Genomic DNA, 27078 nt, shown 5'->3' with positions numbered 1-27078 from the left:
CAACCCAACTCTTGCTGGATTAACCTCTTCCCACCACAACCATCTACCACCAACTGCCCTGTAAGAAGGATTCCAGGAGAGGTAAGCGGGCAGGCAAAGAAGTCATCAAGAGCCTTCTCTTGTCTGTCCCAGCTGGACTCTGCTCTCCCCACACAAGGCCATTCCAACACTGTCAAGTGGGAAGGAACCTGATGGCTTTATATTGTTTATTGCTTTTTTAAAAAAGTTGATGCTGTCAGTTGCCTTGGAAGGATTTGTATCCTGAATAGCAGGCTATAAATAACTGTAATGAACAAATAGTATATTCATTGGCAATTTGATTTTCCTGTTATAAAATGGTGTTCAGTAGCAATTCAAGCCTTTACCAACTGGAAACTAATTGATGCTACCATTGCCATGTCAATACTTTCCTTGAACTCTTTGTTATTGCTTAAAAAAAACCTCAAGTTCACAACAGGAATAGCACAGCATTGTATTATGTGCCTCCAACATTAGCAGGCTATCAAACAGATTATAGCACCTCAGCTTCAAACTTCTCTGAAATAAATTAGCTTGTTCTCTCATAAAGACAAGATTAATGACCTGCTAATTTATGAATTATTACCTCTTTTCTGTTTTGTCACCAAGTTATTATCCCCATCGGCTATCTTCCACAAAAATGTCCCACGTTTGTCAGTTATACTAGTAATAAAACTCGCTCACTTATTCCTGGCTCATAAATATTTTTTCCCCAAATTAGATTGTAACTATCTCGTATCATTCACGGAGTACATGGGAGCACAGAAAATATCCACATTAGATGATTTTTCAATTTTTTGGTATATAGTTTAAGTATATTCAGTACCACAAGACAAAACTCACAATTCTTTTACACAAAAATATTAGCAATACATTTTAGATAACATGCCTTTATTATCAGTATAGGTCTAATTTTCCTATGTGCTATTCTTTCTCCTGGGATTTGCATTTTGCAGAATTTACTGCACACCAGAAAACATCTTGGGCCAAGCTAAAGGCTGCTTTTCATGGTATGCTTGTATTCTGGTTTTGATACCCAAGTACAATTAAACACATATTTCCTATCAGTTTGTTAAGCATGACTTCCTGCATAGTATAAACATTCATCCTCAAAATAAATAGCAAAGGTCTTATCCTGGATTGGTTCACTACTTCCAAATCTTTTGAAGAAGCACTGGAAGACAGCAAGTTGGTCCACCTTGTAGGGTTAGTTTTTAAACATACTGCAGAAAGCGCTGTCCAAAAGACTGCCACACCAAATTAGGATGTCAAAGCAGATAATTTTGTGAATACCTGGCTCAATTGCAGGGGAGGTATTCACAAATCACACAAAGATCATTCTAGATCTAGAGGGACTTACATACCGGTAGCTGGATATTGTATAAGCTTAATTTCTCGCAGAACTAAGAAGTTGAAGATGTTATTCATTGAATTCGAGTTGATGTTTGTTGCTTTGTTACAAACCCAAGGATTGGGTCCACTTGTGTTTTCTCCTGGTATATTACAACTGCCAAAATTATACTTAAGAGAACAGCAGTCAAGAGGTAAAATTGAATTAACCCAAGAACTGCATGCCCTCATTGCAAGCAATTTGTGGCCCATCCTGAACCCAGTGTGCACAGGGAGAAGTAGCAGTAATATTTTTGTAAAGATGCCTGTCCCAATCTGGTAAGGAAGATTTGCACATGCAAGTGGCCTTCTACGTGTACTTCCATTGCTGATACACATCTGAATGCACATCTCCTTCTGCATATGGTTCACAATGCCCATTTATCCTACTGAACTGGTTGTACATGTCTTTTGATGCAATACTGAGATGTATATCTGCTTCTAAAGACACCAGTTCTGGCACATAACTAGACATCCGTAACTATGATTAGAACACTGGTAGGCATCTCAAAAAGTCCTATCTTAGTATGTATGTAAAACAAAATAGGCCACCCACAGAACACAACCGGAAGAGAAAGAGGATCACTGATAACATTGTGCTGGGGAGCAGGTTTAAAGCTCCAGGAAATTTCTGTGAAATAAGAGATTGCTCCGATTACACCAGACACTGAACCGAGGCAGAATTCATAAGGCATATAGTGAAAACGATAACCTGTTCTTGAGTATAATATGAAGGCATATCTTTAACATACACATATGGAGAAGTTTTCAGAAAATTATGCTTTTTAGATAGTGCTATTAAATATGTAAATATTTATGTCTTCTGAATTGAGTAGTGGAAATAAATGTTAGTTCTAGCAACCATAGAAGTCAACATATTGTAAATGATTTGCTAGCCTAAGTAATGTGATGTGACATGATATTCTATCTTATTTGTAAGGATTAGTGGAGGATGTTTGGCTGTGTGGTCTGCTTTATTTTCTACAAACTTTAGTGATGTGACAATCAACGGTGTAGCCCATGTCAAGGACTGGCTGGACAATGATGAATGTGGGGGGCACCAGTCAGGGAACCCCCAAGGAAAACCCCAGAGGAGGAAGGCTCAGGACCAGGAGATTGGTGGTGGGACACCAAGGAGAGTTCAGGCGGAGAAGAGTTCAGACGCTGCTGAAGAATCCAGGGAGTCGCCCTCTCCCGATGCAACAGGCTCCCCTCCCCTCCTCCCTGGTCCCCAAGAACCTGCATAGTAATGCGAAGAGCAGAACAGAGGTCAGAAGTGTGAAGACTGCAATTTGAGACTGCTTGGGAAATGGCCGGGAGAGGAGGAGCCTTAGAGCAGTGTGGAAGGCAGGGACCTTCAGTCCTGTCAACTGCTCCATAGGGGCAAAACCTGCTGGGAAGTGTTGCTGAGACCACTAGGCTGAATGTATGTTCATTTCTTTGAATAGAGAGTTAACTCTACTGAAAACAGAGATGTGCTTCTTTTAGAGCTGCCCTGCGTCTGCCCTTGCTTTCTAATGAATGGCCCATCAGAGATGAAAAACCATGGAGAAACAGAATTAAAAAGAAGATAGAATTAGCCAATAGCTAATATCCACCCTTATTTTAGTTTCAGAGTATTGAACAGCTATTGATTAAGCATGAAAGCACAGCACACCCAAAGACAGAATGTAATTATAAAAAATTTCATTTGAATTAATCAGGCACAAAATTAAAAAAATAAAGCATATTAAAATGATTAGTGCCTTAACAGTTCAATAGCATTTTGCAAGCATCAAGTACAAAGCAAACTATTTAATCAGTCATTGGAATTGTAAGTTATAGAATTATTCATGTATATTTATAACTCCAAAGTCTAGCTGTCACTGTTGCCTATTGACCTGAAAGATGGTCTGGTCTGCATCTGTACCTTTAACAGCAGTTTGACATGTATACATCAGCAGATATAACTCTTCACATGGTACGAAGGTACCATAAGATGTCTGCATTTTAGAGTCATAGGAACAAGGTGCAGATTATTATTATTTTTAATGCCAACCATAATAGTTGTTCAAAGCTTCAGGAATTAGAACTCTATTCCCCTTACTATATCTCATCAACATGCAGTTATGGTTAACATAATAGCCAATTCTTCATTTTTGTGCTTATTATAAAAAAGGGCGTTTCGCTTCTTTACTAAAAAGATCCAGCTCAGTCTTGTAAGATGGAATTTTAATTTGGACTATATAGGCTAATATTTGTTTTCTGAAGCATTACATATAAGTAATTGAAGATAGCTTGGTATGTCACATCCAGCTGGCAGTCTTTTACTTAATACGCACACAACTCAAACTCTATGAAGCCTAAACAGCAATAGCACCGATCCAAGCTACAAACTATTTAATTAATGTATGAATACAAATGTGTGAGAAAATTGGTAAGAGTTACTTTTAAAAGAAAAGAAACAAGTATTTTAACACGTTAAAGATAAACCAATATTGTATTCTCTTCATAAAGGTTAAAAAAAAAAGGTAAAGGTCTCCTGGACAGTTAAGTCCAGTCAAAGGTGACTATGGGGTTGCGGCGCTCATCTCGCTTTCAGGCTGAGGGAGCTGGCGTTTGTCCACAGACAGCTTTCCGGGTCATGTGGCTAACATGACTAAGCTGCTTCTGGTGCAATGGAACACCATGAAGGAAACCAGAGCGCACAGAAACACTGTTTACCTTCCCGCCACAGCAGTCCCTATTTATCTACTTGCACTGGTGTGCTTTCAAACTTCTAGGTACTACAATGGAGCACTTACGCAACAAAATCCAGTGAATTCCAAATTAGGCATCCTGAATATTTAAGCAACCAGGCAAACTTGAAATTACCTGCTTTCATTGTCACGGCTATGGTTCAATGATCTTTAATTTGACCCCTAAGACACAAAGATGGCACAGACTGACAATGTGAAATATGCGGACAAATATGTAACAATATTTCTCTCAGGTACATGAAGAAAATCATGTTGATGTCAAAATGAATCAAGGGCTCTTTTGAGATTCAGCAAGTGTGATAGCATCTTGTTGAAATACTGGTAAGCAATTCTGATACATTTTATTTTTATGTTAGCTTATTCAAAATATTTCCTAACAGATGGATACCAACAACAACATCGGTAAGATTTCCAGTAAACGTGTTGATAATTAAAAGGTTTGGATACCAAAATCAGTCACTGGCCTTTTTTGTATGATTATTCTACTACATATCCTGTATAATCAAAGCTGTTTGTCCCACATGCTCTGTTTGCTTCACTGGCACAAGCTTTTACTTACAAAGCTCCAGTCCTTAAATTTCCAACCGTAAATTATTTTTTTCAGGCACAAATTCTTTTTGAAGAGCCTGAAAACCATCAACTAGAAAAAAATTACTTGAAGCCCAAGGAAAGGCTATAATCATGTAATAAAAGCATTTTAAGTTGCATTATGCCATGAGTCCCCATGGAGATGTCATGGAGTGGGTGATCAGACCCCAAGGTCCTCCTTGGAAGACCTGGAGAGGGTTCCAACAGGGGTGGGGGATAGAGGATTCTGAACCTCAAAAGATGGATTGTGAACCTCAAGGTCCAAGTGGGTTAGAGGGTGGAAACCAGCCCTCTGAAGAAGATTCAGAAAACTATCAAAGTGTCTCCCATTACTGCCTTCCAGATACACACTTTCTGGGTTAGCCGAGTCTGTAACCTGAAGCGTATGTAACCTGAAGTGTATGTAACCTGAGGTACCATTGTACAGATATTGTTCCACTCACTGGGCATCCCTTCCCAGTGAAGAACATCTGCAGTAAACAGGATGGTAAGATATATGAAGAATTTCAGAATTAGTATCAAGAGTTTTGTTATTGACAGTGGTAGTAGTAATTTACTAATCAGATGCTTGTCACCTCTTTCTTCTGCAGACCAAATATGTCCTTTCCCCTCGTGTGTAGGATGAGTTCTGCTTGATGCCAACACAGGTATTTCTATATTTCCAGGGCTTTCAAAATATTCAGGCATGCTCACTTCAACACTGTACTCAATATATTTTGTAAAAAATTTAGGAAAGTTGTGCAGCGCATCTTTCTGTAAATAAAAGAACAGTGTAGTTGAGTCTTAACACTGTTTTCATGCTAACTGCAAGTCAATGAGGAAGCGTGTAAAAGGTTCTGTGTACGCACCTAGATTTTTATTTCCTTGTTTTTGCAGAATTACTTTCTTAATTATATTACACAATTATCAAAATATTCTTCAAACTCTATGTTTAAAAAGCCATTTGGGGGATTTGGTGGTGCAAATATAGTTTACTTTTTAGCTTCTGCCTGTAGGAATGCTGTATTTCCCACGGCACACACCAATTTTTCTTTTCAAGTGAAATGGATGATACTGTTCTTACTAAATTTGGTTGGTTGGAACAATTAAGGATGGGGGCTGGGCACAGACATGTCAAAAGAAACTGGATTATCTCGTGCATATGAATTGTGTTTCGGCTGGAATAGGGTCTGCTAGCCCAGGAACTGCCCTAGTTCTGATCCAACCCTGCTACTATGTGCTGAGATGCTTACTCCCAGGTTGGAGGTTACCTCTCAAAATCAAACTTTGGGGGTTTGGGCAACTTTATAACATAATGGAGAAAACTGCATCACAAGATTGGTGCTCAGATAATCAGCTTGACAATGGGGGCCTTTTCCAATCGTGCAGTATGTAGTCAAAGTGTTGCTTCCCTGTCAGCTTCAAAATGTAATGAACAAAGTACAATTATAAGATCTGCAGTCAATAATGTTCTTACCTCAACTTGTGACAGACCTAAAGCTGCAACTGCAACTCGAACGCTGCTGCTCTCAAGTGTCCCAGTGACCTTTCTTCGCTCATACTCCAAAGCAGACATCTGCTGTTGTGCTGCAAGAGCCAGAGCCTTTTCCCTAGCTTCATTCACGAGAGGGATCTTCAGCTTTTCTTGAAGCGTATTACCAACACAACATTTCAGGCAAAGCACTGGTTGTATTTCTCTGTCACCTGTAATAAACAAGAGCAAGAGGTAACATCAACAACGGCCAACTAAGATTTTTGCTTCTACAGCACGCCTGCACCAGGCAGATGCTAAATTTGGTACCATAGCACCAATTGCTATGGCTTCCCAGAGCAAGAGCCAAAAGCCTAGTGTTAGAAAAAGCTGACAAGGACAACACAACACAAAAACTAGTGTTGCTAACTTTATTTCTCAGCATGGCTCCTGTGTTTGTAACCCCTATGGTTCAACAAAATGCACCTGATAAATAAAGTGAAGGAATAAACTTCATTTCTCATGTCAAGCAACTACAAAGATACAGAAGTCCTGCCAGAAAAAAGTTAGCAATCTGAATTCCCATTTCTATTATGCACTGGAATCATGGAAAAAACCAGCTTGAATCCACTTGTTTTCAAACTTGTTTTCAATTTATCAACTAAAACTGTTGAACTACAATGCTACTAAAACATTTTCTTCCCCTTTTAGCTGTCATGGTGGAAATAAGTCTTCATCTTATAACTCTTGATTTTCATTCCTTCACAGTAAGCAAAAATAAGTGACTAGACAAAAAGTCATTGCTAGCATTACAGTTCAAGCTGCTGGTTTCAGTCAAAAGCACAGCACGGAACAAATCTTGAGTATGTAAAAACTGAGTTCAATTAAACAAAGATGGGTTTAGAGACTTTATATGCCCTATTGCCAAAGCTGTGTATATCTATGGCCCAGTGGTGCTAAAGAAATGTAGCTATATTTCTCATTGATACTACTGTCAGTATATACTCCATTTTGGAGAAGCCTAGGGGCACACTGTCTCCGCAAGCATCAATCCCTTGCTGACAGGGCTGTTTGGCCCTCATTAAATGGACATGCAGGAGTATGTCTGAATCACAGGCCATGAAAGAAAGGTCACTTGTGCAGTAACTGTAGCTCTTCCAAGGTAATTTGCTGTTTGGATCCATGCAAAGTGAAGGAAGGCTATACAAGCTATTATCTTCAAGAATTACAATTACAGATAAGTAACCTTTTCTTCTCCTTTAACTATTGCCTGTTTGGGTTGCCAGGTCATTATCAACCAGTAATAAATCCAGATGGCAGAAAGGCTAGAGGATACTAATTGAACAAAAACCGCAAATTTGATTTTTGCAAGCTGAGTAAGTCTAAATATAAAGAGACCTGATAAAAAAAGCTAAACAGGTTCCCAGGCCTGAAATACTGTGAAGAATTACAGCATGAAGCTTTTTTATACCTTTAAGGGTACTTCATGTGGCTTTGATAAATGGTCAGAACAGAACTCTATACATCAAATTTCAATCCTTTGGTGTCTAGGAACATTCACCTGGCATAGTGCTCATATAAGCAGAGTCATAACCATATGATACCAATATACAATGCTGAGACAACCAGGAAAGAAGCTGTAACTGATAATGATGTATGGAGAACACGGAAAATAATCCTTTGTTATTTGCACCAGTAGAGAGCAGGCATATGCAAGGATAAGAAATACGTGTGAGCAAGAAGTAATTTGTAATCCAAATAAAAATGTTTGACTACCATTTGAGGTACCAGAAAAAGAAACAATTATATATTCCAATGGCAGTTTTCTGATGCCTCCGCATTGCAAAATATTTCACTGCTTGTGAAATTTATTGTATCTAAAAGTTTAACGTGGGGGGGGAGATATTTTTATACCCCCACTCTACCTTCTAGCACGCTGCTAATGCACAGAACATTTGGGCTATTCATTGGAAGTAAGCCTGAAGGCAATGGTAAATCACATGTTCCTTCCACCAGGTACACAAATTCCCCAATCTGAAACACAAGAACATATGCATTTCAATTTCGACAACAATCCATGCAGAACAAATTAGAAACCTCTCAGACTATAAACAAACACAAATCCATTGCAGCAACATTGGAGCTTGACTTACAAGAATATTTCATACATTTGAGAGTCTTCGTTTTAAAGCCTCTTCATAAACTAAACTGGAAATACTACAAGGTATAATAAAATAAATCTAGTAATTCAACGTTGGGTAGGAAAGAATTAGGACCAGAAGTATTTGTCATTATTTAACTCGGGTGCCCTATCAATGCCATGAAAGCCATTTCCCCCATTGATTGCATCCATTATTTGCATGTAAGATGTGGTGTAATTGGCTTAACCCATTTGGACCTTTAAATGTTCATCAGTCCTTCAGTAGAGGACTTCAAGGATAGGTTTATCAACCTATTAGACTGATCTCATCGTACATTCTTTACTTGCTGGAGTCACAAAAAGAGAACTCGGTATTATTCCAACATATATAGTGGCATCCCATTCTAGAGCTCTAATCCTTGTAAAGTTAAGGCAATATTTCTGCCTTTATTAGGACAGTCTGGTCCCACTCATTAACTTTGAAATGCAGCTACAATTTAACAGACACCCAGAATTTATGGTTATACCTGTAGGCAATCTTGACACCTATAAATGAAGGTCAAATTAACAGTACTGCTCTTTTCTATTTCACAGCATGCTGAGTCTTGCATTTAAAAATAAAGGTTGAAAAATTTTGAGCTCTCCCATTAAGACACTTACGCAACTGTAACTTTTTAATGGCCACGTGGTTCAAAACTGCTGAATATGGAAAACAATCCTTTAAAAGAAATTGTGTTTTAGTCTAAAACATTTCTTCCATGGACACACACAAACTCACACACAGCAATTCTGCAGAGATTGCTAAGAGCACCACAGCGATGGTGACTGTATGTATATTGGAATTGTTGCGGAGCACAGGTTTTTACAACTCCGCCCCCAGCAGTCTGGATAGATCTTAAATTGCTTGATAGTGTCATTTTCCCCATCACCTAGCTGATGGCTGATCAGCTCAGCAAAAGGGTAAAGTTGGTGGATTTTTTTTTGGGGGGGAGCTGTACAGAGAGTGGTGGAGAGCCACATGCACCTCATAGACTGTGGCATGCCTACATGTGTTCTAGTGACAGTTTTATCTCTTACAGCCTACTTATCACAGAACTGTAGAGCTGGAAGAGAGGTGTGGGGGGTGCTATTTCCCCCAGTTCACCTGAGGTTTCATAAAAATAGCAGCAACAGCTATAGAAATATCAAAGACACTGGGAATGCTTTTAACATCAACTCTCCCCAACATATTTCTTGAGTTCCCCATCAGCAGGAAAACTTCTTTTTACTGTATTATATTGTTATAATCAGCTATAGATGCTGGATATCATTTGAGTGAAAAGCAGGCAATAATTTCACTGAATGAATGAATGCCCTTTTTTTGAAGTGCTTTGGTTTGTTTGCTTGTTTTAAAAGGTATGTGTTGGCATGCAGATATGGATATGGAACACCTTCCATACTTTCTTCAGGATTGCTTAATACTGACCTATGAGTCCAGGGACCCACAGAGGATTGGAGAAGATAGAAGGACTTTGCAAGAATGTTTTAGGATACCAGGATTTGAAGTTGGTGCATTTTATTTTATTTTTAGCATTTTCAATGAATTGTTATAACAATAAGATTTAGTGTCCCAATTTTTCTCATGTCATTCACAAGGGCAATGTATGAAAAATATACCTATTTACCTGTTCATTGAACAAAATTATGGCACAATAACGTTTTCCCATAATAAAAGGAAGATAGTGAAGCCTGAGGACTGAACTGCTTTCTCCCGTCAGGAAAAGTACATCCATTGGGCTGAAGAACTCTTGTAAATAGTTTGATTCCTTAGTTGCCAATGCATCATCTGGAGGTTCAGCTACAGCATCAGAGCTAGTAAATGCTTCTGCTATAATATAGAAACATTGTAAGAATGCAATTACAGTACATAACAATACGTAATATTTTAAATTCTTAAGGAATACAATGAAACCTGACAGATAATAGAGAAATGCTAATTCATGCTTTCCATTTTTATCAGCTTTAACTATGCTGCTCAAAGAGCAGGAGAATTTTGAATAAGGCGCTTTTTTAAAGGGTCAGAAGCACACATTGCCTGGTAAATCTGTTCCTGGATTTTGTGAGGTAGGGGAGAAATTAGAATTGTGGCTGCAGTGTGGGAGAAGGGGCATTAATCCTTCCTTTTAACACCATTCTCTGTTGCAAATCACCCCAGCTGCTATGAGCCATGCTATGACTAGACATAATACAGGCATTGGGAAATTTGAATCAGGAATCAGCAAAGAGGTCCATTTCAAACAATCATGCAGTTAATTTCATATACGCATTCAGTTGTAACTGTATTCAACTAACTTTTAATCAGAGTAGACCCACTGAAATTAGTAGTCATTAATTTCAATGGATCTACTCTGATTAAAAGTACAACCCAATGTCATAGTCTGGGGTGTAAGAAAGCAGTGATTTCCCTTCTAATTTGTATTTATTGCAAGGAGCGCTTATCTCTTCCCCCAGTGAGCAGTGATTGTGGCCTGACGCTAGGGATTGGGGGCAGGGGCCTGTTTCTCACATGACTGGGAAGGACATCATTTCCTCCTCCAATGGTCACAGGGGATTCTGGTGGCTCGCTTGTGGTTCTGATCAATTCCTCACAGCAATTGCATGCTGATACTCTGTGCTCCCCACCTCCCTGACAGCATATAATAATGGACACCGCACACTTATGTTTGGATCAAATAAGGCCACAGGTTTATTGAATGCAGATGGCATTATTGAATGGCATAGGCACTGGGCAACCATTAACTTGCCAGAAGTGATGTCAAGGGTCAATTTGGCAGCAGAGGATTCCTAAGACTTGCATCAAATTAGTGGACCTCTGCAGGAATTGCCGCTTTGAGGAGTACTATAGGCCCCAGCCCCTGCCTGAGCCTCTGATATAATCAGCTCCCCCCGAATCCCTTTAATGGGATACCCTGGCACTGGAGGGGCAGGAAGAGACTACAACCCCCCTTCATCCAAGACTAAGGTTTGCCCAATGCCTACTCAGTAATCAACCAACAGTCAGATTGGGTGATTCTGGCTACACACCCAATGCCTATGCCAAGACTTACTTACATCTGTAATCAATAAAGTTGTGGCCCATTTAATCCCAAAGCAATAGTCCTGTGATTATTTCATCTCCACATATTAGCCCTTAACTGCTCGCAGCCACACATCAGTGCTATTTCTGTTCTGCTGCAGTTTGATTTCTGCCAAATACTATCCCAATGTCTGCTTTTTAATGTAAGCTACATAGATTATGTATGTGGGTGGCGCTGTGGTCTAAACCACTGAGCCTAGGACTTGCCGATCAGAAGGTTGGCAGTTCGAATCCCCGCAACGGGGTGAGCTCCTGTTGCTCGGTCCCAGCTCCTGCCAACCTAGCAGCTTGAAAGCATTTCAAAGTGCAAGTAGATAAATAGGTACCGCTCTGGCAAGAAGGTAAACAGCGTTTCTGTGTGTTGCTCTGCTTTCGCCAGAAGCGGCTTAGTCATCCTGGCCACATGACCCGGAAAACCTGTCTGCAGACAAATGTCGGCTCCCTCAGCCAATAAAGCAAGATGAGCGCCACAACCCCAGAGGTGTTCATGACTGGACTTAACTGTCAGGGGTCCTTTACCTTTACCTTTACATAGATTATGTAACTAATTATGTAACTTAAATTAAATGAATTTTTTGCCTATTTTTGATATTTACATTGAAATGAATGTATCATTTGCTGATTATATTCACTTGACTGATTTATTTTCCTGTAGCAATTTCTGCTTCCTTTTTCATCAGAATTCTCTGACATCTACCTCTACTTAAAGTTAGTTCAAAAGAAGAGGCAGGGATGGTGACTACTCTTCCAGAGTTAAAGCTTTTTTTCTTTAACATCCCACTGAATGCACACAAATCCCTGAATATAAGAGGTTCTCTCCATTGTGATCTATGTTATATACTATATATTGTAAAAAACCATTTTACATACTATGCATTATAGTAGAATATGTTAGACTGTTATATGCACTTAAAAACAAATACATACGAATTCAAGACAGAGCAACTTTTTTTGTTAAATAAGTAGCTTTTTTTTTAACCTGGACAACAATCTTTCCTTCATAAAGATAACAGCAGGCAGAGCAATTCTATCTAGAGGGAAGCTGAGTGGCAGATTCACTGCTGCTTCCTGAGTCCTCTTGTTTTATACCAGTAAGGGCAGAAAGGGAGAGGGCAGTTCTTTCTTAATCATCAACGTTGGGAGCAAGGCTATGTTTTCACTCTGAATCTGTATATATTTTAGGAAATATTGTTTTTCCTTTTTGAAATAAAGTCATAAGTCAAAACATACGGTATATCTAATATATGTCAAAACAAAACAGTAAAACAAATGAAATATTCCCTCTTTCAAAAGCTGCAAGGAACTAACAGTTATTTAACTAAGATAATTTAATCACTGATCTTTCAGGAGCTCAGCTGCCCAATACATCACTGAGAAATAGGGCCAACAATAATGAACCCATAACCTGATAGGCAAAGGCAGGTCCTCAGAATTATTTGTAAAATGATTGTTTCAGTGCTCAGCTGAAACCCCATCAAAAAGATACACAAAGAAAAGGCTCCATTAGAAAATATTTTAAGTGGATCTAAGACCTGGCAGATAGATTTAATAGGATCAAAGGATGCACTTGCAGGACTTTTAAACCCATCTCTCCTTTCCTTTTCCTGCCCCCCCACCCCCCACCTGCTCTCCACACCAGTGCACTGCAACTTCAAGCCAGAAGTGCCTTAGGGTGCAATCTCACTTACCTGGGGTAAAACTCATTTAATTCTGTGAGTCTTACTTCTCAAAAGACTTATACAGAATTACACTGTTACTCTTTGGGGAAGGTAAAATACATTTGAGCACTATAAGCCTCCCCCCGAAAAAATCAATATTTATAAATATAGTAGGGTTTTTTCCCCAAGTAATCGGAAAAATGTTATATGTAGTTTAACAAATTAAACTGTGAAACCAATAAGAAACATGATTAAAAATAGAGCTTACCAGCATTTGATCTGTCCTCTTGACTGCAGAATTTTTTTACACCTATCACATCATATCTTTTATTCAGTATGTCAGTTTTGGAGCTAAAAAAATGAAAAACAAACTGTTTCTTGACATAAAGAAAAGAGGCCAAATTCCTGAATCTTGGTGTGCCTCGGTTATCACAGTTATACCCAAACCTTAACAAGCTGAATTATATAGACCTATTTCATTGATTAATATGAATGCTAATTTACAGGGATACTGACCAACTGTCTTTTAAAGAAATTTACCCAGCCATTTCCACCATGACCAAGTCAGATTCATAGCCTCTTAGAAAGATTCTCAATACATTTTTTAAGGGTCAATCACCTCCAGAACCTCTTGTTCTTGGGATGCTGGATGAAGTCAAGGCATTTGATTGTTTAAACTGACAGTCTCTCTTTACAATTTGAGGTTCCTTTGGTATTTGTGCATCCTGGGTTGATAAGCTCTCAGATGTATGCTATGGGTTACTGGCCCAAGTTTTGGTGAATGGGGAAAACTCTTAGATATTTCCCATTGGCCGGGGCATGTAGCAGGACAGCATACTACCTTGCCCTGGCCACAGAACCCTTAGCTTTGGCACTGAAAGCAGATGAGGATCTAAAAGGTTTTGAATTATCTGGAAAAATCCATCTTATCAATATGTTCACATATGTATCTGAAGAAGTGTGCATGCACACGAAAGCTCATACCAAGAACTAACTTAGTTGGTCTTTAAGGTGCTACTGGAAGGAATTTTTTTATTTTCACATATGATGTTACACTATTCCTTTCTGATCCTAAGCCTCTTTACCTGCTATTATGCACCTACTTGCTATATGTGGCAAGATATATGGGTTCACTGTTAACTTCACCAAATCTGAGTTGATGTGTATACACCCCCCGCCAAACCTACAACTGAACTGACACAAAACAACTGGCCAGAAATACCTGGGAGTGAATATACCTAAGACTCTATCTGAACTTTACTCCCTTGATAAAACATTTAACAACTAAGCTCAAAAACTGGTCAAAGCTAACCATCTTTACATATTCCGAGTCTTACCAATAAGCACACCCACCTCTCATTTAATAATCAGCCAAAATTATATTAAATTTTGTTCATGAAAACAAGAGACCTCAGCTACCTCAATGAACCCTTTATAGGGACAAGAAAGAAGAGGTATAGCAATACCTAATCTAAAATGGTATGAAGACTCCACTCACTTACACAATACTCTTTTGATTTTACAGTACTCAGACCAGATCCAATGCTTCACCTAGATCACTGTATTCCGTATTTTAATGCCACTGCCATGTTACATTCAGTGAATATGTGCAACCAATCTTCTACTGAGTTCATTAAGACTCTTTAATCTCGCCCCTTATGTTTCCTTCACTGAAATAACTTTCTAAATAGTTACACTAAATGTTCTTGCAAAAAATATAGCATCACATGTGTATAACAAATATGAGGTAATTGATCTTGATAGCTGATCTTTAATTCCTCCAGCAAACTGTCTTAATCCCAGTAATTTACCTGAATGTCTAATTTAGGCCACAAAATCTAAGAATTTCTATTCCATTAACTATTATAATGGAGTAACCTTGAATTTGAAAAGGTGTCCTCATCTGCAATTCCTAAATCTATTTGGAGTCTCAAAGGAATCCCCTAAGCCAACAATCTATTCAGTTACTCTAAGCTCTTTCAATTACAATTCTATATAGTTAACTGGCTTACTTTAATTTGTAATTGTAAATTCAAACTGTTCCCCTGAGATTATGACTTACTACTTCATGGTTAGCCATGTGTCACTGAAGGATCTTACTTGGTTCAATCCTAAACACAGCTGAAAACGTCTAATTGATCAGAAAGTGGCTTAGGACTGAAGCCTTAGGGCAGTTTTATATTCCTTTATGGCAGCTCTTTTCATTTTCAGTATACTTTCTCTGCATGTGAAAAGGTATACTGCCTCTTTATGACTGGCTTGCCTCCTAATATCCATGTAAACAAAAGAATATAACACAAATGTCATAGTGAAACCTTGAAACTCCTGTGTTTGATATCCTGTATCTTGTTCATAGCCCATTGCCCTTTTTGTTTGTTATGCTGTGGATTCTGATCTTTTGATAACTGAGTAAAATCTCCTAGTTTTATCTTATATAGTATTAAAACCCATATTATTCCACACTGATCACAGGTAAGGTAATATTATGAGTACCTAAAGCAGCCGTCTTCAACTGGTGGATCAGGAACCAGCTTGCGGTCTAACAGCAGTACTGCCACCATACAGGCATATGGTAAAATATAATAAAGTGGATCCCCAAATGCATTTGGGGGCTAAAGATGGGTTCCAGAACTGAAAAAAGGTATCTAAAGTATGCTTTTGACTTTCTGCCATAACAAAGGTTGAGTAGTGATACAAAATGACAGTACTGCATTTATGTTTCCGTATCATACCTAATCAATCATGCATAAAAGTAAAAAAAGAAAAGTATGGGTAATGGCTGCTCACAAAAAAAAAATGGCTCCAAAGGCCTATTGGCTTCACAAAACTTGTTTCATGATACTGTACTTTGGTTCCTGGCTACAGTTGATCACAGTAGGATTGAGAGACAAATATTGATATTTCACTGTCTCAATCAGTCTAGATTCAGTCTAGATTCTGAATCAGAATCTAGAAGCCATCACAACTGATAAGGCAATTATACAGCAAAGAGAAAACAAACTTAGGGTTGTATATTCTACTCAGAATAGGCCCATTGAAATTGTGGACCTAAGTTATTTATGCCTATTAATGTCATTTTGTAAGTATGTTATTCAAGACAGTAATCAGCTGCAGAACATACATGTCACACTAATTTCTTGCTATCGTCTAACTCTGTGGAACAGGATTACATTTTCCATAATTAAACCTTGCAGCCAAAAATGAAATTAGCAATGTTAGGGTTAATGTGAGCTTCATCAGTTATAAAGGCTATAAAGAAGCAGCAGCTTATATTTTAATGAATTGCCTTCAAAGAGAAGACTTTCATATATGGGTAAACCACACCAAGGAACTTAGGTTATAGCAGGGATTCTCAATTTGCATTTCCTTCTGCCCCCAATTCTAGGAGGATCTTAAAAGCAGTCATGCTTGTGGTGCGCTTTCAATGGACTAGAATTTCTTAGCTTCCACCTATTTCAAACAGTTTTCAGAAACCTCTTATAGGAATACAGTGAGGTAAATAAATTTACTGAGTACAATGTGATAGTTTCTTTTTACCTCACACATGGAAAGTTACCATTGTGGAAAGGATGGCTATACCACATATAACAGGAGTTAATAATACTGAAATATTCCATCCGTAATCAGGTACAAAGTGAATGTGCGGTGCATATATAAGATTTTTTGAACCGCAGAATTTCAGTAAATATAGATGAGATGTCAATGTAAACCCCATTCACAGAAACCGCTGGTGCAAAGCTATCAATGGAGAGCATTTCTGTGATTGGTTGAGAAAGAGCAAGAACACATGCACTGCCTCCCTTTGATTTCTGGCAGCCAGCTGGCCCAACCTAGGCTGCAAGATTGATCTTGGTGCCAGTCACTGCAGAGCTGAGTAGGATTTTCCCCCATGTCCACTCCTGCAGGCTAGTTTCATCACCTACTCTGTTCTACATGGCATGGTGGGTAAGGGCACAGGAGGTGGGTGTGGCTTAGTAGGTTAATTTGTTCACATTTTGGCAGGTATGTGCAGGAGATGGAAAGGCGGCAAGATCAACAGCTGAGCACCCTTAGACACCTTTGGAGGTGGTGGGCGTGTTCTGAAGGCAGCCCCTCTAGTCTGTGGATTCTGTAGGGCTGGATATTGAATGCCTAGTCTCACCCAATAGCCGCTGTTGGGTTAGAAACGGGAAGTCTTCCTAGATACCTTCAGGGCAGGGCTCAGGTAAGGGCCTATGATCAGGTCATGCTTTTGTCCTCAGCAAGGTAGCTCACACAGGATCTTCACACAGGAGCTGTTGAGTTATAGTTACCTCGACTTTCTAAGCATCTGGATAGAGTTCACGTTGTGCTAGCAGAAAAGTTCCGCCTGTGCAAGCAAATCAACCTGCTAGACAGAATGATCCCCTTCTTCTTTGCCTACATGCTGTTCTGTGGGGTCTCCTGACCCCCCAGGCCAATTAAGCGGGTGGGGAGAGGGGGAAGAGAGGGGGGAAACAACACTGTGCAAGTGGAACCCCTTGCACAGGGCTTCTGCTGATGGGCAGGATTCACCTAGCAAGCTTCATTATTTCTATAATGACCAATATACACAAGGAACGTCTGCTGCTTTCAAAAGACAAGAGTGAGCTTGGTCCTTCCTCTCACTCATTAAACCGGAATGGGGGTGTAAGAAACACAGTGCATATGTACGCACACCTGTACCATTCCTCTGTATAATTACACTCTTGCAGAATTCCTTCATTTAAACTGCTACTATAACTACCATAGTGCAATAACCAACTAAGGAAGTATAAAAAGATATGACAGAATTATACTGTATTATCTCTCACTGAGCTGCGAGTTAATAAGTTTGAAAACTTACCTTTTCGTTTTACCTTGTTTAATATGGCTGAGTTGGTCTAAGTTCTCAGGCTCAGTGATGCAACTGGTTGATTCAACTAAAATGACACTAAAAAATATTTCCAGTTTAGCAAAAGGCCTACAATATTTAAAGGTAATAAAACAAACAACTTGCAAAAATAGGAATACAGCAATACTTAGATTTTAAGAACTCTGACCTACCCATCCCAAAGTCTCTGTACTAGCAAAAATACTTTAATAACCAAACCTAAGCTTTTTTATTTCATGTACTTTTTACCTAGACAACAGAATCCTTGGAGAGATGAGGCCTACCCAAGGTGTGCTTGACCCATGCCCCTCCCAGCTTATAAAAGCAGCTGTTGGAGTGGGTAATGGGAGTGAGGAATGCTTCTTTACATCAAGGCAGAGTCCCACCATATCGAAAAGAAGCAGTGATGAAATGTCTTCTTTATAAAAACAAAAACTTCCAGGTATCCCAAAGTTCTGGATAACTTGCAGCCTTTTCTGTGGCTGCTCCCATATTGTGGAATTCCCTCCTAAGAGAAGTTGGAGTAGCTCCCTCCATACAATCTTTCCACTGGAAAGCTAAGACCTCTGTATTCAGACAGGCTGTGGAATGCTAGGTGCAGATGAAGTTGACCAATCAGCATTTTAATGCTGGTTTTAAATGCTTTATTGTATTTTAACTATTGTTTTTAACTAGTTTGTTTTTATTAATTTGTAATTTATAACACTGTTTTAAAACTCTTAAATCTGAAAATGTCTTTTCCAGGGTGAGTAGAGCCTCTAGCCAATCTTTTAAAGACAAATAAAATGGCATAAAACTCTGTAGCCAGAAAAGTTGAATGCCTATGGCCAAAGCATCATTTTGGGGAGAAAAAGTCAAAGCTAATGTGTCATCAGATTATTGCATATTTCAGATACAAAATCCTTTAAAACAACTACAAAATTTAACACAGATAAATTTAATAATACATGCCTGAAAACCAATCATTTCTTTATAATTCAGAGCATTTTATATGGGTCATGGTAAATGGTGACATTTACTGGTTTTTCATGTTTAAAGCAAGAACAGAAAATTATGGAAAGAATATACAGAACTGCCTAGAAACCAAACCATTTCAATCTAATGTGATACCTGAATGGCCCATCCATTTTGAAAGGACTAATAACCTGCAGATTTAATTCGTTTAGCTGATAACATGGAGATTTGCATTTTAATACACCCTGTAAGTAAATGAAAAAAGCATTAGTCTTATAGCTCACAATTCAGAGTTAATTATATTTTTAAATAATCAGATCCTTTTGTTCTCTCTCTCTCTCTCTCTCTCTCTCTCTCTCACACACACACACACACACAGGTTAATGGCAGTGCAATGTACACTTCGAAAAGTGTAAAGTTCTGTCAATAAAATATTCATAGAAACAGCCCCTTTCCAACAAATACTGAGGGGGGCAAAGAAACGCCGGCTCCCTAGAGTTGGCACACCCAGTGGGAGTTGACCCTTCTCTTCTCTTTTTACTTTTAGCCTTACATCTAACTTCCCTCATTCCCTCTGGACTAGCTAGGAGCTCTCTGCAGGAGGGCATCTGCTGCTGTCTTCCAAAGAATGACTCTATTTTTCATAGAAAATGGTGGATTTACAAGGAACACATGAGCCAGTGGTTGTGGAGAGGCAGTTTCATCTTGTGTTTCCGATAACCAACTATTTCAGCTATTGTGCACAGACCGTTTACTAAATAACCCCTTCTCTCTGATGGCACTGCCTGCCAATTCCTGGAAGCACACCTCTAGGTTACAGCAAAGAAGCCAAGCATTTTCCATCTTCGATTTCTGTCTACCACAAGAAAGGTGAACATTAGAGTCTCAATTCTCTTACCTCTTCCTATTTTCCTGAATTCCATTTCCTTGCCTGCCTCTGATTCTCACAAGATGGGGGAAAGGATGACTTTGTATATAACCTTTCACCCTTCGTGATTCTTTCACTCTTCCCATAGCAAAGCTAAGTCTCTATGTCTCTTAACTCCAAACTCCATATAAAGCAACTTTCTACCCTCTGGTCTCTCCCTTCTTCGCAACAGTAACTAAATGTGTGCTCCAGGCAACTTGTGGCTGGGTTATCCTGTGCAATGGATTCTTAGCCCTTTCTCTTCTGTATGTTTCTCTGGAGGCATTTCAGTGCCAGTTTGTTGCTTCTAAAGCATTTTATACTTGCATTTCTTACATTTCAACCATATTTCTTTTATAAATAAATATGATTACAACTGCAACAACAGTTTAGTTATTGCTAACTCTCCAGAGCAACCATGCTAATATGGTCTCCTTACTGGTCAGTCTGAAATCCCTCAAAGTAAGAAAGGTATTCAAAGCCAATGCAATTTGCTTTGTGCACAACTGTCTCCAGCAAGAATCAAAAGAAAAGCGTTGCTAATTCCCCAAATCAACACTTCCTGTGAATACCCATGTAAAATACATGTTCACATATGAGCAGAACTGGCAGGGCCATCTTAAGCATATCTGATGCCATGGTGCAAAGATCCCTCTGCCCCGGCCCCCCGGCCCCGTTTCCAGAGTTGCCAATCTTTTTTAGGGAGGACGGCACTGCCGGCAATGCACCCAGCTTTGTGGGGCTGGAGGAGGAGGGCAGTGGCTGGAGGGCAGCTCCTCCAGCGGGGAAGACGCAGAGGCTGGACACGGCGGCTCCTGGCTCAGCTCACCGCTTCGTGCCATGGTGGCCATGGCAGACAGTGGCTCTGGGTGTGGCGTGGCGCTGCTTCAGCACAGCATGGCGAAGGCAGGCGACGGCAGCGAGCTGATACCGGGAGGCACCGCATCCAGCCTCCGCCTCTTCCCTGGTGCCCTCCAGAACTTGGCACCCTGCATCACTAACCTCTATGGATAAGACGCCCCTGGGAACTGGCAACAGCGAGGAAACTTTTTTCAGCCTGAGGGACACATTCCCTCATGGTTAATATTCTGGGGGCTGCAAGGCAGTAGTGAGCAGGACCAAAGCAGGCAGGGCCAAAATTGGGGGACACACACACATTCACTTGCTGCTCTCAAGCCTCCAGCAATTAGGCTTCAAACAAGCATGTTAACATTTTGTGGTGTGGGGCACCATTTTTGGCTGGGTACCACAGTGCCCAGGGAGTGTTAGCTCTTCCCTTCCCAGCTGTGATCCCTCCTCCTCAAAAAATACACCTCTCACAGCAATTGGGCTTTTTTCAAGCCTGTTAAATGGGAGGCTGGGCAAAAAGGTGATGGCACATGGTGCATTGAGATGCTCCACTGAAACATCTGAACCATATCCCACTAGTTCCTCAGCCCTGTTTTAATAGTGCAAGAGATATTTCAGCATCTTCAATAATAGAGAGATCTTTAAACATGGACTCACTATATAATATCTTAGGGTGTTTTCTATCTGGAACAAACAATAAATATGACCTATTATTCTATAATACACATGAAAACTTGATTCTAACGGACTACAGATTTTATCATTAAGTGCATGGTACCTACAGCAAGTTTAATACGACTGATCTTTGTCTTCAAGGAGAAAGCCATAGTAGCCCCAACCACTCCAGTTAAAGCTTTTGTAATAAGTAACAGCACAGCTTCAGCAGGATGCAGGAAGCGACTAGTAAACTCCACATTTATGGTTGTTTGGCTCCTAAGGAGATACAGCAATATATTTTGCAATGGCATTATGGCAAAGTCATTCCCAGAATAAATCACAAAATGGTAAAAATAGATATTTCAAATCTAGTAAAAGTATGCATTGAATAAATATTTGACAACAGAAGAGCATGTGGGGAAATAAGCCTTACAAGCCCTAGAACAAGAATCCTGAATAGTAAAAAAAAAAAAAAAAATTAATAGAACACCACTGACTAAAACTGGCACAGAAAGATTTGTGTACGCCATTAAAATTAAACCCAAAGTAATTTTTAAATTATTTATAAATTTCTGAATAAAATATATACCAAATTCATTGCATTCTGTTCAAATTAGTATTTAATTTATTTTCACCAGATGTTCAAGAGTTCTTTTTCTGGATCTCGTATTGCATGGGTCCCAGAGACATGTTGGGAAAATTAAGACACAAAGCAATGGGAGCCCCACTGTCACATCGCTTTGCAGTGTGCTCAGCCACCCACAATATATAAAATGTGGTGGGACTACGTGGGGGTCCAAGGGATGTGTCTCTAGTTGCCATGGCACCTATGCGAGCTGAGCTGTAGGAGACAAGTGTAGGATACAATCAGTCTATCTACAAAGCTCAGTTTCTATTATTTTCTTCATCCTTTTAAAGTACTTGTTTTAAATATTTTATACAGTTCATCCAGACCTTAGCTGATAATCATAAACAGCTGATTTTAGAAAACAAACATCTTTTCAAGTACGTTATTGTTCTAACTTCATGCTGTATTAACTCTGGAGAAAACAGCTAAATGTATTGACAAAGTGCTGTTTAGGAGGTTATGTCGACGACTCCTTAAACTCTCAATTTTGCCAACATTTAAAAACGAGAGATTTAAGCAAGTAGCTTACATGAAATTATTTTTATTGACTAAAAATAACCTACTGTGTTAAAATGTCAAAAAGCAGGATGCACTAGAGTTGGCAAAATTCCATACAGTTAGAAAATAAAGCTTTTTATTATTTTTATAGAATTTTACAAAGCAGACAGGGAAAGGAAAATAAAATACAGCTTACTTATCTGTAAGCTTACTTACACAACATCTTATATTCTTATTTCTCCCGACTTGGAAGATTATCTCAGATTGATTAAATTAATGAGAAGGAGTTGTAGGAGTTGTAGGTTTCATGTAGCTCAACATGAAATCTTCAACTTCATGTTGAAGACAACCCATGGTACCAGGTGTCAAATACATTGTGTGAAGGTGCTGCAGAAGGCTACTCATCCTTTGTTTCTATTATGGGATGTACTAAGGAATATAAGTTTAAGAAGGGAGGAACACTAACATATACCCCTTAATTTCTCCCCCTGCCCCTTCTTGCTCCTCCACAACACTGCAAATGCCCCCTTTAGCTGCATCCACTTCCATCTGAACCCTCTCCAATTCCTCCTCCTCTCCAGCTTTATTTTCCCCATCACCAGAGCCCTAAAATTATCTCACACATATGCACCTAACTTAACCTAAAAATAAAATAAAGTTAGCTATAAGTTAATAAAGAGCAACAGGAGCTGAATTATAGAAATCTTAATGTTTCAGGCATTTTTCTCCATTGCAAGTTAATTTTGTACCATCACTTTGTTTTGAAGCAATTCTGATTAAGACGAAGTGCAGCAGGGGATGATCTGTGTTGCTCAACCTATTGAACTATTTGCAAGAAACGTAAAATGGCAATTTGCAGAGGAAGAGCTCCTTATTTGAATTCATTTAGAGATCAAGCATCAAGGAAAAGCTTTTACATAGTATTTGCTGCTTTACCCCTGATCCGATTGAGACATAATACATCATGGGCTCACACACTCCCTCCTCTCATACTTGAGAGGGAAAGCCAGAAAGTGAAAAGGGAGTATACAAGCCCATAGTATCCTTCTAATATACACTGTGATTTGAAGACTGGGAACATTATGTCTCATTTAGACACCTGCTGTTCTGCAAAATATCCTACAAAAGATAAAGAAGGAATAGAGACTATCTCGTTCAGTAAAACAAAATGGAAGGCTACTTACTTTGGGGAAATGGTGACCATATTTCCTTTAGGTAATGAAAAATCAGCACATTCTCTTCCTAAAATTGTAGCAGTGTAAACCAAAGGCTTGATACTTGGGTTTTTTAACTGTATCTGTTGCAAATAAATAAACAAATAACATTTTATTTTATTTCCATCCCACCTTTTCTGAAAGCTCTCACCAGACAGTTTATTCTAGAATGTTCTTAAACACAACACCACAAAGAGTGGTATTGTGAACCAATAGTGTAATAAAATAACGCCAGGTAGGGATGTGTTATTCATGTAGCAATAAAATCAGTAAAAAGCTTGAGAGTGTGAGGGAAAAGTATTTAGATTCTGTTTAAAGGCCACTAGGCTTGCTCCTGGTAAACACCGTCTTGATTGACTTTCCGTGCCAGCCCAGAGCAGGACCTCTGAAACTGATCTTAAGAGACCAGGAAGGTTCAAGCAAAAACCATGCAAGATCTCTGTTTATTTTGCACAATATTCTGTTGTCAGTACAATGTAGCACATACACTGGGAAGTACAGTGCTCCTTATTCCCAGTGATAACACTAACGGATGGCTGTGATGTCTGAGCTGCCGTGTTCCAGAAAGCCACTCCAAGTAGCAATTGTCCTGCTACATGGGGAAAATATTGCCTTTCCCCAGCACTGAAATATATGCAACACATAATCAGTAGCATTTACATAGTGCATCTATTAAGGTCTTGTTCACATATCATGGTAAACCATAGCTAACGGTTTGCCATGATCATGCCCTTCGAATCTGTTTTGCTCTTCTCTGCTCATGCACAGAAGAAAAAACAACAATCCCAGAGATTGATCAGTAAACCAAGAACAAACCATGTATACAGAGCCTGAATTTTGGGGAGCGTAACAAACCACAATCCCTAGTTCAAACATCATACTAAGCCAGGGATTAAAGTTTTGTTTCCTCCCAGCGCAAGGAACCCACAATGTAATTTCCTTAAGGAGTCACTTAAAAGTAGAAAAAAACAGTTAGTACCTTTCTAACAACAGTAGCATGAAGCGGACCAGCAAACTTGACAGATTTCTTCGGTAAATACTGGGGAAGCCACTCATATAAATAGACACAAAGCATAAGCATTGTGATTGGATTTGGATCACAAATGTCTGTAGCCTAATTTAAAAAAGATGCAGAGTAAGTTCATGCTGTGGATAAAGTTCCCCCCACCAAAGCTTATAAATGAAGGAGTTTCAATATCAAGTTATCATCTTGACTACCGATTTTTCATACATAAAGGAACAACAAAAGCAAAGGGTAAATCCTAGACACAAGAATTTAAACTTTCAAACCCCAATACATACAAAGTATATTTCAATGAGGAACAGGGAATAAATTTTACTTTCATTGTGTTGTAATAAATTGCATGGCTGCTGAAAATGAGGATTGTAGAACTACTTTAACTAATAGAGATTACATTTTCACCAAGTTTCAACATAAAAACATATTTCCATTGTCACAGAGATCTATCATTTACATTTTAATACATTATTGAAACTGCAAGGTATACTACAAAACAAGCATTCTGAAATTCAGCGGATGCAGTTATTCACAGATACTGACTTATGACTAAATGTATCCACCCTGCCATTACTGCATCCCACATCATTTAGAGTACCTCAGTAAAAAAAAAAAAGGATTAACCAGTTCACATAATTGGTTCATTAATAATCTCATAAAATATGGCATCATTCATGGCACTAAAAGTACAATGCAGCTTTCTGCAATTAGAGTAAAGCAGATGAATATCACAACTGTTAATATATTTTTTATTTGCAGGGCAGAAATACACTCTAACCCAATGGATTTTATGGTAATTTGGGTTTAAAATGCAAGTAAATGACTGAATCCAGCAAGCACTGGTCTGTAGTAAAGCCCATTTGTTTAATATTCAGATTCTGTATGAAGGTAACCATTATTTTTCTATGCATAAACCAAAATATATATTATACTCTGAGTGAAAAATGCAACATTTCCAGCCCCTTTGTTCAACTGTGTTGATTCACCTCAAGTCTGAGCTACAATTCAGTGACAAGCTTTCTGATTTGCTTTGCTAATTTAACAGCTGCAGTGAGGTAAAAGGTTGATGCTCAATAGTAAGAGCCCATGTTTTGCATGTTGAAGTCTCAGGTTCAATCCCTGACATGTTCAGGTAAGGGGATGTGACAGGCCCATGCAGAGGGGGGGTGGGCAGCCTGCTAACCTTGCCCCAGGCCTCGGAGGGCTAGGCTGGCTAGGGAGCCCTACCAGGGACCATCTGCATTTTTGCTTGAGTTTGTAACTTTATTCTAACAAGACTCCTGGCCCCAGGCTTCAGACCAGCTCTGCACAGGCCTTCCCACTCAAGCAGATGTTCTCTGCTTCACTTCTTAGCTCTGCTATAAGAGGCACTATACCTCTGAATACCAGTTGGTAGAGAAGACAAGAGAGACTGCTGTTATGCTCAGACCCTGTTTGTTAGCTTCCTATAGGCATCTGGTTGGCCACTGTGAGAACACAACCATCATGACTAGGAGCCACTGAGAGCTTTTATCCCCCATGAATTTTTCTAATCCACTTTAAAACACAATCTTTGGTTGGTGTTACTACATCTTGTGTGAATAAGTTCAGTAGTTTAACTACAAACTGTGTCCAGAGGCACTTCCATTTGTCTGCCCTGGGTCTTCCGAAATTCAGCTTGACTGTCCCCATGTTCTACTGTTATGACAGAGGAAGAAAAAGAAAAACCTCTGTCTACTTTCTCCATACCATACATAATTTTAAACACCTCTGTTGTGTCCCCCCTTACTCACATTTTTGCTCAACATTTTTGCCCCTCTGCTGTGGCAGCCAAAAAGAAAAAAAGCTCTTCCACCCTGCCCAGTAGGCACCCACAGTGCCCTTTTAAGATTGCCCTATTCAAATAGTTTTACTCAATGCCTTTTAGCAAGACCATTATGAAAAGTTAACTTATCCCAATATACAAGAATAAAGAACAAAACCGTTCACAGACCATTCATAACTTAGTTCCACTTACCAGTACATGTATGTCAAGGCTTATTGCATGAAAAGCATTTACAAGAATCAGGGAGTTGTGAAGACATTGTTCAGAAGTTTGTGGATTAGTGTACATATTCACAAAGTGTGTTGAAATCTGCAGATAAGATTAAAAAACAACAACTGAACTCCTTCTAAATCATCTTAGTAATTAGGTCCTAGTTCAGGATTTGGAATAAACATTCCTATTTGATACTTTCTGATTTCCTTACACATCGGGCTCTCTACTGCCTCGTCTTCAAGAGCTCACATGTTTCCATTCAAAATAACAGTTAGTCTTTTTCTTTGTTCCTTTGAACATTGTGGCACTAGCACACCTTGATGACACCTTATGAAGAAAGGTGCAGCTTTATGTTGCTGCACTTCCTCAC

At 39.1% G+C, this 27078-nt stretch overlaps 1 protein-coding gene across 2 annotated transcripts in view; it reads right to left on the bottom strand.

Annotated features, from left to right (window-relative positions):
* Positions 1-27078, bottom strand: part of CFAP47 (cilia and flagella associated protein 47) — a 186104-nt gene that overhangs the window by 99855 nt on the left and 59171 nt on the right. The window contains exons 35-45 of one of the 2 annotated variants that reach the window (XM_082219930.1): positions 26688-26804; positions 24653-24787; positions 23644-23756; positions 21459-21609; positions 19077-19165; positions 17940-18026; positions 13365-13447; positions 9988-10190; positions 8109-8217; positions 6190-6416; positions 5309-5486 (exon numbers count right to left, since the gene is read on the bottom strand). In XM_082219930.1, the coding sequence (XP_082076056.1) occupies positions 5309-5486; positions 6190-6416; positions 8109-8217; positions 9988-10190; positions 13365-13447; positions 17940-18026; positions 19077-19165; positions 21459-21609; positions 23644-23756; positions 24653-24787; positions 26688-26804 (1492 nt within the window). The remainder of the gene's footprint in view (positions 1-5308; positions 5487-6189; positions 6417-8108; positions 8218-9987; positions 10191-13364; positions 13448-17939; positions 18027-19076; positions 19166-21458; positions 21610-23643; positions 23757-24652; positions 24788-26687; positions 26805-27078) is intronic. The other variant, XM_082219931.1, reaches the window with a different exon arrangement.

Source organism: Podarcis vaucheri (genome assembly GCF_965113315.1).
Source record: "Podarcis vaucheri genome assembly, chromosome: 4".
In the NCBI taxonomy this organism is placed as follows: domain Eukaryota; kingdom Metazoa; phylum Chordata; class Lepidosauria; order Squamata; family Lacertidae; genus Podarcis; species Podarcis vaucheri.
The sequence above is the reverse complement of the archived record's forward strand: the minus strand, read 5'-3'. Positions and strand labels throughout refer to the sequence as shown.